The sequence below is a fragment of the Epinephelus moara genome, chromosome 20, assembly GCF_006386435.1.
Source record: "Epinephelus moara isolate mb chromosome 20, YSFRI_EMoa_1.0, whole genome shotgun sequence".
Taxonomy (NCBI): Eukaryota; Metazoa; Chordata; class Actinopteri; order Perciformes; family Serranidae; genus Epinephelus; species Epinephelus moara.
The window spans coordinates 40,909,561-40,921,724 of NC_065525.1; the positions used below are offsets into that span (position 1 = coordinate 40,909,561).

Here is a 12,164-nt window from a genome sequence, read left to right on the forward strand (position 1 = left end):
TTGACAAACTTCCTGTCAGGCAGGGGTCATGACACATTGATTTTGTGTCTGGTGAACTCAAAACTGTTATGTTAGTGTGTTTGTACTAAACTAAAAGTTTTGGATGGAAGCTGTAAAAATTGAATTGAGTTCACAGTGAGGTGTTGCACTGATGCCCCACTCAGAGGAATTACACTAAAGTCCCACACACAGTTATTGCACAGGTGCCCCACACCGACATATTGCACCCCCCCCTCCTCACACACACACACACACACACACACACACACACGACGCGAATGTCAGACAGTATTTCCTGCAGTTTATGCAAACATGCGTCAAACTATCGAACATCATTGATATTAAATTAAATTCACACTAAATAAATCCAAATAAAACGGAACAGTTTCACTAAAATCTTCGGAGCAACTCAGAGTTAAATTATAATTCCAGGTCGTTCAGGACATGAACAAAAAAAGATCTCGGTTTAAATTATCTGAACATGTTGATGCAACCTGCAAAATTTTGAGCCGTGTTTTTTGTCCTCGTCTGTCAAAATGCCAAATTCTTCTTAGTCTTTGATTAAAATCTTCGATTTAAATCTAAAACTTGCTGCACGTGTTAATAACGATTAAACTGAGCATTTTAGGACGACCTAAATATTTTAAAAAACGGATTTGGAGCCCTTTTCCACAGTATTTAATATTTTCTGTGAGTTGCACGTTCTTTTGTTGAACCTTGAAAAAAACCCTTATTGAACATGAAAATGTTTTTGCTTTTTTATGCAGATTTGTAAATGTAATGTTAAATTAGTGACAGCGCCTTGAAAAATAGTAACGAACAGGTTTATAGATAGATAGATAGATAGATAGATAGATAGATAGATAGAAATCCATCAGTGCACATAAGAACGAAGTGCGAACGAATGTGGCTAAAACTCTCCATCAGCAGCAGAAGTGGTGCTGCCAATGTGGCAGGGCCTTGAAATGTAAGGCTACAAATCAGTTTGCCCCAACATGAAGGCCTTGAAACAATAAGTTAAATAAAATAATAAAAAATGCATCTAAAGCTAATATTCTTGTATTATGGATCCCTGCAGGTTAAACTGCCCCAAAATAAACCGACTGATCAGCAGCGACCCTCAGGACCCACAGACTCAGGTTAAGTCCCAGTTGCTGCAGATAAATGTTCTCCTCATCATGAACGTCTCAACATGTTGTATATTAAAGTGCTTTCTGATTGTTTCCTCTCAGAGTGGTTGTGTGGCTCCAGAATCAAACTGCTGTTTGGTTTGGGTTCAGCCTGCGCAGGGGAGGAGTTGTTTCATATTGAGAGGAGGGGAGCTCTTTAAGAAGCTCATTCTCTTTGGGGCTATAAAGACGTTGTGCCTTCAAGACACAGCAAATTAACTCCATTGGCGAATTATTGCATTACGAGACTCCGCTCATCGGTGCGCGACGGAGATTACTTTCCTTTTTTTTTAATGGTGACATCTGATTAAAGCGAGCGGAGCTGGGTGAAGATGATGGAGTATATGGAGGATAAGTTTGCGTTGAAAAGCCAAGCGATGAAGGCCAGCGATTATTACATGGACCAAGTCATGGAGAGCCTGGACAGCGCGCAGTACTTCACCAAGTCCTCCCCGAAGTGCGTGCAGGCCTTCGGGCTGCAGAGCGGCGAGCACCGCTCCTCTCCGTGCGGAGACCAGACCGGTGCGTAAGAACTACAGTTTCTGTAACTTTGACTGTTTGTGCAGGTTTACAGGAGTTAGTCTGCGTGTGTGAGGAGTTACAGAGTGTTTCTTTTTTTCTAAACTTCCCTCTCGTTTTATTTGTGGAGCTCAGTTAGTGTCAATAGATGTGATTTCTTTTGGAATTATTTTATGTTTTTGCCACTTTTTGTTAAAATTAGAAAGATCACTGGTGTGTGTAAAATTTTCACGTAGATTATTTAGTGTCATCAAAGCTGGCCTATAATTTTAAACATTTTTAATCACCCAGAGACCATAAAAAGTAGCCTGATTTGTATAGTCCAGATTTATTTTCATACTTTAAGTTGCAGTAAGAGTGTAATGCCATGTCAGGTGTCAAACTGTATATTTATTCATGTACCATCTGCTCTCTCCAGCCGGTTACGGCGTGCCAAAAACAGACGACGACACTTTGCACTCGGACCTCGGGAGGTCGATGGACAGTTGTTGCACTCTGCGCGCGTCTCCGGTGACAACCGGGCCGGAGAAAACGGATTTGGACGACATGGGAGACAAGTGCGACAGTAATGTGTCCAGCAGCAAGAAGAGGAGACACCGGACGACCTTCACCAGCGCGCAGCTGGAGGAGCTGGAGAAAGTCTTCCAGAAAACTCACTATCCAGATGTTTATGTGAGGGAACAGCTGGCCATGAGGACGGAATTAACGGAGGCCAGAGTGCAGGTACAGTTTATCACCGCGCTCTTATTTTGTTAACTTTAAGGGATGGAGAGAGAAGAGGCCATAAAATAAAGAAAGACGATAAAACATGAACGTGGAGCTGCGCCGCTTTGCGTAAAATAAAAACACCACAAAATTTAAAGCAAATAATTAAATACACACTTTTTGTTTTTCTCTAAACCAAGTCAGGATTCATTTTAATCAGGCTGCTGCAGCTCCTTTTAAACAAAAGATTTTACCAGAATTTATTGGACTTATTTTCTAAACGAATGATATTTTGTCACATTTATTTTAATTGATTTTGTTTCGTCTCATTTTATTTTATTTCCAGGTTTGGTTTCAGAACAGAAGAGCAAAGTGGAGGAAGAGAGAGCGCTACGGGCAGATCCAACAAGCCAAAACTCACTTCGCAGCCACCTACGATTTATCAGTGTTACCGAGGACTGACAGCTACACACAGGCCAGTTGTTTCCTCCGTTTTTATAACTATTAATGTTTTTATTGTTGGTGTCAAATGAACCTCTGACGGGAGCGTTCGTGTATTTGTTAAAATCAGAGGGCGCTGGTGCGTAATGCTCACAGCGGCCTGTCAGCTTCATTTCCTCTTTTCTCTTTAAGTCCTCTTAATTTAAGACAAAATAAATGAATGCATGGGTGTCAATGTCAGGGGGGCGCAGAGGACATGTCCTCTCAATATTTAAATAATATAAAGAGATCTACATACATACATTATTAATCCTGAGGGAATTTAAGGCACTCAGCAGGTCATTACACCAGGCATACAACAACACATAGAGTAGAGTAAAAAAAATAGAAACATAAGAATAAAAACACAGAGCAGTGAAATGACAGTTTGGTCCCAGGACAACTACAGAGAGCTGTTACTACAGCAGATGTGATGGTGGTGCAGATTTAGGTGGTTGAAGGTGCAGGTATTTCATAGTAAGGTGATTAAATTAAAGCATAAGAGCAGTGCAGGAGGAATCAATACTTTGCTATGGATGATATGAGCAATACAACATAAATAAATGTACACATACCAGTGCGGATACAGATTTTTTTGTAGAAGATGCGTAAAAGTAAAGACTGTATTAAATAAGGACTGCTGGGAAATATAAAATATAAAAAATATGAAATGCTAACAGAGGGTGAATATCTAAATAACAACAACTGTAAATAGAAAATGCAAAATTGTAAAGGAAAAGAAAGACAATGCAAACTGTAAAAAAAACCCCATGAAGTAGCAGTAGCAGCAGAGGACTTGACAAAATTAATATTTACACGATAAATTGATACTGAAAAGGCACAAATAGATGCACAAAAGTTCACCAGAATGAAGTGAAATGAAGTGTTTAATGCTCAAGATTTTTCTGTTGGCGGACCCTCAGACTCTCAGTGTCATATGTGTCCTCCCCAACACCGACAGGAAACTGTTGAATGAGCGCTTTTATCTGCATGAATCACTTCATGTCATTGCAGCTCTATTCATCACTTATTATAGAGGCCATCTTCAGATAAGAAGCAGGACACTGATTAGAGCCTCTGTGAGGTGTCACGGCTGAATTAATGGCCTTATATCAGATTTCACGTTCGTTGCACATTCGTCTTGCCGCTTGGACAAAGGTCAGGTACAAGATGAGGTGAGAGGAGACGCACACTGTCAGTTTGTCCTTCCTCTATCACAAACTGAGACTGGGCCTCTGAGGTTTTTAAGAAGGAAGTCTGCAGCTCCTCAGAGGGCTGTGTGTGTGTGTGTGTGTGTGTGTGTGGACATTTGGAGTGTACAGAAAGCAGCTTATGTGTTGAATCCAAAGAGGCAGCATTGTAAAAAAAAAAAGAAAAAAAAGTCAGAGTCACAGAATCGTCTTCGCCCTGGCTGAGGACCAGGTCCGAGCTCTGGTGGACTGTCTCGTATTTTCCCCGCACATGTTTCTGATAGACCCGCCTGGACACCAGCCATACCCATCTCTCCCAGCTGATCCAGATTACTGTCATTAAATGGACCGTCCTACATGGAACTGTGCTGGCAGAGGGTGTTTCTGTCTCCCTAAACGCAGTGGACATGGGCTGCATTCTTGTGGGTTTTAAAGAGTTTGGTTTTGTTTTGTTGACTGTGAGGGGTTTTGTTGTTTTTGGGCAAAGGCTGAGGTCCTGCTGATCCATGGCACATGTTGTCAGGAACATGTTGGCAGAGCTGATTCTCCCGCTACGACCAAAAGAAGTTTATTTAACTGTCAGAGAAGATGATTTTTACTGTGTACTGCTGCTGGTTTGTGGTGTTTGTTGAAAAAAATTCTGTAAGCTGTACTTTGGCAGAAGGTGTTGTCCTGGTTCAATTTATAGTTCTGCAATTTTAAATTTTTTTTGAAGATGCTGAAATTTAATTTTGGTGTATTTATTTGTTTAAATTATATATTTAAAATTTTCTTAAAATATAGCCTTGAATTTATGCTGTGTGGAGGAAAACTTTAGAGACACATTTCAGTGGCTTCATTTTGACAAGATACAATTAGGAGCAAATGAATTTGCATGCTGTTCACATGCTACTTACTTACGCTGGCGTGTCTTCTGAGTTTGATTGAAATCTTGGCGAATGAAACCAAATGAACCGCCTCAGAGTGAATGAAGTCATTTGAATGTGATGGAGCTGTCAGTTCAGTCGGTGTCGTGCGTTCTGTAGGCCGCAGCTCCCGCCTTTAAAATCAGTCACGTGATGTGTACTGTATGTTGAGCAGATGGGATTATACATCCTGTCCGTCTCTTTGTTCTCTCAGACTCTAATGAAATGCCAACAGAGGCTGCGTGACACTTTTGGGATGAATTTTAGGAACGTGAACTTCAAAATCATGAGATGTTGTGTGCTTTTGGAAGTGTTTGGATCTGTGTGCGTTCAGATGTCGGTTCAGACATTAAAGGCTCACTTCATCCCCCCTGAATAGATAATGTGTCATTCACTTCCAGTGTTGTCGAGCCGTGCTGATAGTTTTGGTGTGTTGTGATATCTGTCTCTGAGATTTCTGCCTCCACACCAACACAACTGAGCTGAATGAAAGTGTATTTGGTGACTTAAACCTTTAAAAAAACCTCTGTCCACAAACAGTGTCTGCATTAATCTGGACAATCCACACACATCGCTGTCGACAGGTTTCACAGGCGAGGACGCAGCTTTGTTTTAACATTAGTGGGGAAACATTAAAAATGGGGGCGTGGGGTCGCCTGCCGGAAAAGTTTCAGCTTCAAACACGTAATTTCCTGCATTCTGGTGAATTTTTACGCAACAATTTGTGCATTTTTATCAGTTTATTGTGTAAATATTTTAAATTTCATCAGAATAAAAGTCCTCTGCTGCTTTTATGGGTTTTTTTTTAGATGGGGACAAATACACATGTCCTAAATATTGACATGGACGTGTCCCCTGCATCCCTCCCTACCACTGAAATCTACCCCTATGTTCACAGGGGCTGTTTCCTCTGTAGGAAGTCGCTCCTGTGTGTGTGTGTGTGTGTGTGTGTGTGTGTGTGTGTGTGTTGAAAGACAGATATCTCAATTCTTTGGCAAATAAAACTGAAACCCTCTGCAGCCCTGACATCACTCGAGTTAAGTTAGAAAATATTTTTTGTAATATGGGTTAAATGGCCTCTTCACAGTTTTCTATGTGTTTGTAAGAAATTAGCATTTATTGTCCACTGATTAAAACATGAACATGTTAATATTTTAACAGCTGCTTTGCACGTTCAAATTATCAGTGATCGAACTCGCTGCTGCACCAGAGCATTTTTTTTTAAGATCCGTAGATATGGCAGAGTTTCTGTCCAGATTGTGTGACTGATTTCTTTATATTTTTAATGCAGGATGTTCGTCTAAACTACGTCTATACTGTGACATAATCAAAAGGTACATTTAACGAGCCTTCTGTAAAAGTTTTAGCTGCACTCTCATGGTCTTCATCAGCAGATGAAAAGATGCAGGTGTCATTAACGTATCAGGGCTGACAAGATAATAGATTTTTATGATGATCGAGGCCCAATGAGTTCACCATGATGATATTATCTGCTTATCTGTACAAAATAAAAATAAAACATAACAATGATTCTATAAGTGCAGTTTATCTTTAACTTTGTTTATTGTGTGTTTCTTCTCTTTTTTTGACAAATGAATTGAACTCAAAATACAAGTGAGGGGAGTCTGTCATCATAACTGAACGAAATTGTACAAAAAAAATAGTGTTTACACTATAAGGACAGTGAAAAGGAAACAAAGCAAAGCAAAAACAGAAAAAAACCTAAATGAATGAATAAATGTCTTTATCTCCAGCAAAACAAAAATAAAAACAAAACAAACAATACAACAAACACCTCTACCTCCTTCTCACTTTAAAAATGAAATTGTCAACAACATCCCAAACTTATTTACAACCACTGACATAGATAAATAAACAACAATCTTCAATATTTAACACCCAGAGCCCAAATAAATAAATAAATAAACTACCCATCAGCATCACCGCTCTTCATCTGCAGAGCTCCTAAACATGTTGTGTCTGTACATCTTGTTAAAGTGCTGATATGCCTCACTTTAACTCCTCATCGTACCCACACACACACTGTACAACTTTGAAAAGTGTGTGTATTTCAAACACAATGTTTCTTTAGATTTCCTCATAAATTATATCTCCCCTCCTTGTCACAAAACATGTTTTGAATATTGCCTGGAAGTAGATTATTTCTTGTTTTGAACATTATTTGTTCTGTTTTAAATTCAACCAGATCCCTGAATTCAAATGCATGTGACTTTAAAAACAGTGTGTTGGTGTGCTGCTGACATCCCACATCATGTACAATCCTAATGGCTTTTTTTAAATATATATTTAATATGTGTAGTGTATATAAATTGGTTTTATAGGTGTTTCCTCAGATCTCCACACAGATCTGGTAAAATGAGTGAGCAGTCGATCAGTTAAATGATTAAAGAGGAGCTGGATTATTTACGTGATATTATCAGGGCTCCACAATATGCAAAAAAAACAAACAACAACAACCAAAAAACATCTTTTTTTTTTTTTTTTTTTCATTTTAACCAATAAAACAAAATTATGATGATGTGATTTTTGCTCAACAAGCATGTTCCCTTACGTCTGGAATATGAGTTGCAGGACGACGACTCTCCGCAGCACCACAGTTCTTTATTTATCATTGTTGTGACACATTTTACCTTCATCAAAAAAGTGCAGCTCCTGCATTCTGGATATTGACCTTGGCCACTTTGTGATTTCAGTAATATTTAATTAATGTTGCAGCCCTGATTATCACGTGTATTATTGACATGATATCAGTATCTCATTTTTAAATATCACATTTGTCGTCAGTACCAGTATATCGTGACTCCTCTACTACAAATGTGTAAAGTTTAAATCCTTCGATGAATCCTCAAAAACATCTGTGTAGTTTAAAAATGTTGTATGTGACAAACTATCAGTCTATTAAAAATAATTCTGGAGTAGTTGCTCTGATGCATCCTCATGAAATTAAAGGGATAGTTCAGATTTTTTTGAAGTGGGGTTGCATGAGGTACTTTAACATAGTCAGTGTGTTACATACAGTAGATGTCAGTCAGCACACCCCTAGTTTGGAGTCTGACATGGAAGCTAACCTATGTTCTGCTGTGGAAGGTCAGCACCTAAATATATTTTAGCCACCTAAAAAAATCTATATCAGTTTAAGTGTACGCTATACTGAGAGTATTTTCACAGCTTCACCTTAATATCAGACAGTGATTTAAAATGGGAAAATGCAGATGGTATATCGCTCTCTTTAACGCCAGACTCCATTGAGAAAAACAGTGATTTAACATCACTGAACTCAGGAGCTGCTGGTCTACCACTGCCTCCATCCATGTTTGTGTTATTGTTTGACTTTGGTGTTTTAAAGGGTTAATTCAGATTCACCAAAGTCACACATTAACACAAACCAACTAACTGATCAAAGCAGCAGTAGACCAGCAGCTCCCGTGTTCAGAGAGCTTAAATTACTGTATTCGTCAATGGGCTTTGGTGGTTTTGTTGAGAGTATAGATGGGGAGCTGAGGCATTAACGGCTTCCTCGTCAGAACAGGCTGTCTGATAGAAAGAGAAAGTGCAATACATTGTTTAGCTTCAGTGTTGGACTCCTGCCTGCTTCTCCAGACTGGGGGCGTGCTGACTGACATCTACTGTCTATGACACACTGTCTATGGATAAGCATCCCATACAACCCCACTTCAAAAAATCCGAACCGTCCCTTTAAAGCCCTGTTTCTAAAACTTTCTTTCACCCAACAGATTCCCAACAACCTGTGGCCAAGCCCTGCTCCTGGCGGCTCTGTGGTCTCCTCCTGCATGCTGCCCCGAGGCTCCCCTCCCTGCGTCACATCCTACTCCCACTCCCCACGTTCAGCAGCCGGTGCCACCGAGCACGGCTACGTGGGCTTCCCCAACCAGCAGAACCAGTTCGGTCACGTCTCCCTCAACAACTTCTTCAGCGCAGACTCGCTCCTCACGCCGGCCGCCAACGGTCACCATGCCTTCGAGACCAAGCCTGAGTTTGAGAGGCGCTCATCCAGCATAGCCGTGCTGCGCATGAAGGCCAAGGAGCACACAGCCAACATCTCCTGGGCCATGTGATCAACTCTCCTGTGCATGTCTGGAAAGGCTGGATAATGTATGGAAAAATATTTTTTAGAATTTACAGTTTGTGCAAAGTGTGGCGATTGCCCAAAGAGTCTGAAATCATATTCAAAACTACCTGTCACCCAAAATCTTCTTTTGTCATCTACAGATGGAGATGTGACTTATCTGTTGTTGCGAAGAAAAAAATCAGCTGTGGACACATTTACCATGAAACTGACCTGCTATTTAAACCTGCATCATATGCAGCTCTGACCATAATTCGATCTAGAAACATCAATGTAGAAAATAGTGTCTGGATAACGTTCATAAATAGAAAATGTGTCAGGATTTGGGCTCTCTGCATTTTCTGAAATCTGCAACTCAAAAAGCTGCAGCTTGTTACAAAAGTTAATAAACAGCCACAGTGTTGTGTGACAGATATACAGCTGTGTTTCTGCTCTGAGGCAGATCTACAGCAGGGTGGAGGTATGCACATTACTCAGACAATCATGTGGTCAAAGACACTTAAAGGAACAGTTCACCCCAAAATCAAAAACACATAGTTCTCTTACCTGAAGTGCTGTTTATCAGTCTAGATAGTTTTGGTGTGAGTTGCAGAGTGTTGGAGATATCAGTCGTAGAGATGTCTGACTTCTCTCCAATATAATGGAACTAGATGTCACTCAGCTTGAGGTGCTCAAAGTGCCAACAAATCATATTTAAAAACTCAACATCAATGTCTCTTTCCAGAAATCATAACGTGGTTACTCAAGTTAATCCACAGACTTGTGTTGTGAGAAGTTTGATGAAGGAACTATTTTCTTTCAACGAACTACCTCCGCCAACCATGTGACCGCGCAGAAGGAAGTGTGCATCTACTCATGGGAGTGAGCAGTTTTAATTAACCCTTTCCTAAGTCTCGCCCCTTGAATGCAGACTGGCCAATCATTTCATAGCATTAGCATTAGCCTCACATGCGGTTGTTTTAGATTTCATTCATTTTCAGGCTGTGTTTGTGAATTTGGAGCTTAATGTTGAACCTGGAGCACATTGTGTAAGGGTCTGTGCACATGCCACGTTGTTTGTCTCATTTTGAATGTCCGATAGCCCACCACTAACATTTTAGTCCCATCTCTTCTTGTCAAAGAAAACAACAATGTAGGTTTATTTTTAGCTCACCGATGTATCATCTTTGTCATGGGAAAAAAACAAACATTTTTCGTCATATTTTTCCTTAATGGCGTCCTCCTCAGCTGAGCTGTAACGTTAGCTAGCTCAGTGGTGCTAGGTGAGCTAACAGTAGATGCACACTTTCAGTGATATGGTTGGTGGGTGTAGTTCAGTACAAAAAAAATAATACAGACATCAAACTGCTCACAACAAGGTCTGTGGATTATCTTGAGCAATGATTTCTGGAAGGCGACATTGATGTTTCGTTTTTCAGATGTATTTTTTTTTTGGCACTTTGAGCACCACAAGCTGAGTGACATCTGGTTCCATTATATTGGAAAGAAGGCAGACATCTCTACAGCTGATATCTCCAACACTCTGCAACTCACCAAAACTATCTGAACGGACAAACAGCACTACAGGTGAGAGGAAAAAGATTTTTTATTTGGGGATGAACTGTTGGAGTTGGTCTCAACCTTTATGTAGCTTAACTGAAGCAATACGTTCATATTATTGAGGCTTTCAGGGTGATGTCCAGTGCATTGTGTTACAGTCCTCTGTGTTCAGAGGTGGTGTGGTGATCTGTGCAGGTGACGGCTGTGATGTGAATAAGCTTTTCTTGTTGTTGTTTTTTAACGGGGGGTCAGGGCGTCCTCAGAGTTTCCTCTTTATTGAGATGGACAGAAGTGTGAGACGGAGGTGAAGAAAGAAGAACTCAAACAAGCTCCGGTGGGATTTGATCCCAGTGTGGGGACATGTGGATCCAGAGGGAGGGTCCTGAACCACTACAGCGTTTTCTAAGCACTGTGAATAAGCTTTCTTTACCTGCGCCTTTCGTCTCCCTCCCTCGTTCCAGCTCAGGACTGAAGACGAGCAGCGTGGAGACAAACTAACTTGACGTACTGACGTGTCTGTGTGCTTTGCAGCAAAGCTCTGTAATCTCTGTCGTTGGCCTCCGTTGTGACTCACAGGTTCATGACGCAGGCAGAGGAGGAAGGTTTTAATATGACTGTGTTGTAAATTTATCTGTTGGAAGTATAATAAATGGATGTCACTTGATTCAAGCATGGCTGCACCTTCTTGTCATCAAACCTCACAGAAGCAGCAAAACCAACAGTGAACGTATCCGGCCAACAAGTGTGTGTGTGTGTGTGTGTGTGTGTGTGTGTGTGTGTGTGTGTGTATGTGTATCTAAAGCTTGATATGGAGTGGTTCAGGAATGACTCTTAAAACTCAGACATGAGTTAGCATGTTAGCACTTCCTGTTCGATGGTTTCAAAGTCAAAGTTTTTTTTTTAATGTGTTTTTGGTTAGATGTCTGAAATAAGGTCTGTGGTTTACACGCAGTTTCCTGTTCACTGTGAACTCTGCAGCTTTCACATGTCTTAAAAAAGATGGATGCTAACAAGTGACTAAATGAGACTACAGAACGTCATCACGCCAAACATGGCTTTACAGCCTCGTTAAGGTGGTGCCTTTAAGTCATGCAACCCGTTCTCACGCCAACGCATTACATATTGCCTCTTGGTCAGTGCCGGTCATATCTACATGTGACACACTAGGTATCTGCTTGTGTTTGTTGCTGACATTCTGGGATGGTTAATGTAAGCTGTACAACACAAGCAGGTGGTTAGGTTTAGAAAAAAACCCATAATTGTTTGGCTCTACATTCATATGGGAAGTGAACAGTTGAAAGTCAACCACCCCTCCTAATGGGATAGGGACTTTGCAGCTCGTTATATTATGTCATTACCGGCAGCATTTCAAACTGATGCCGTTCAGTGGCGTCTCGTGCCACTGCCACAGGTGTCGTTGGGCCAACTGGCGGCACATCATAACCAGGACAGCTGGAATATGGGCAGGGGGACAACATTTTCCAAAGTGGACCCTTCTTCCGCACCTAAAAATGGCCTCCAATGAATAATTAGAGAAAAGCCAAATCTA

The 12,164-nt window shown here is 40.7% G+C and overlaps 1 protein-coding gene across 1 annotated transcript; it reads left to right on the forward strand.

Moving 5' to 3' along the window:
- The first annotated feature begins 1,342 nt into the window (after positions 1 to 1,342).
- Positions 1,343 to 11,283, forward strand: alx1 (ALX homeobox 1). Its single transcript, XM_050072515.1, has 4 exons — positions 1,343 to 1,691; positions 2,107 to 2,411; positions 2,740 to 2,868; positions 8,724 to 11,283. The coding sequence occupies exons 1-4, from the start codon at positions 1,502 to 1,504 to the stop codon at positions 9,063 to 9,065; spliced, it is 966 nt and encodes a 321-aa protein (XP_049928472.1). The 5' UTR covers positions 1,343 to 1,501; the 3' UTR covers positions 9,066 to 11,283.
- Positions 11,284 to 12,164: the final 881 nt, after the last annotated feature.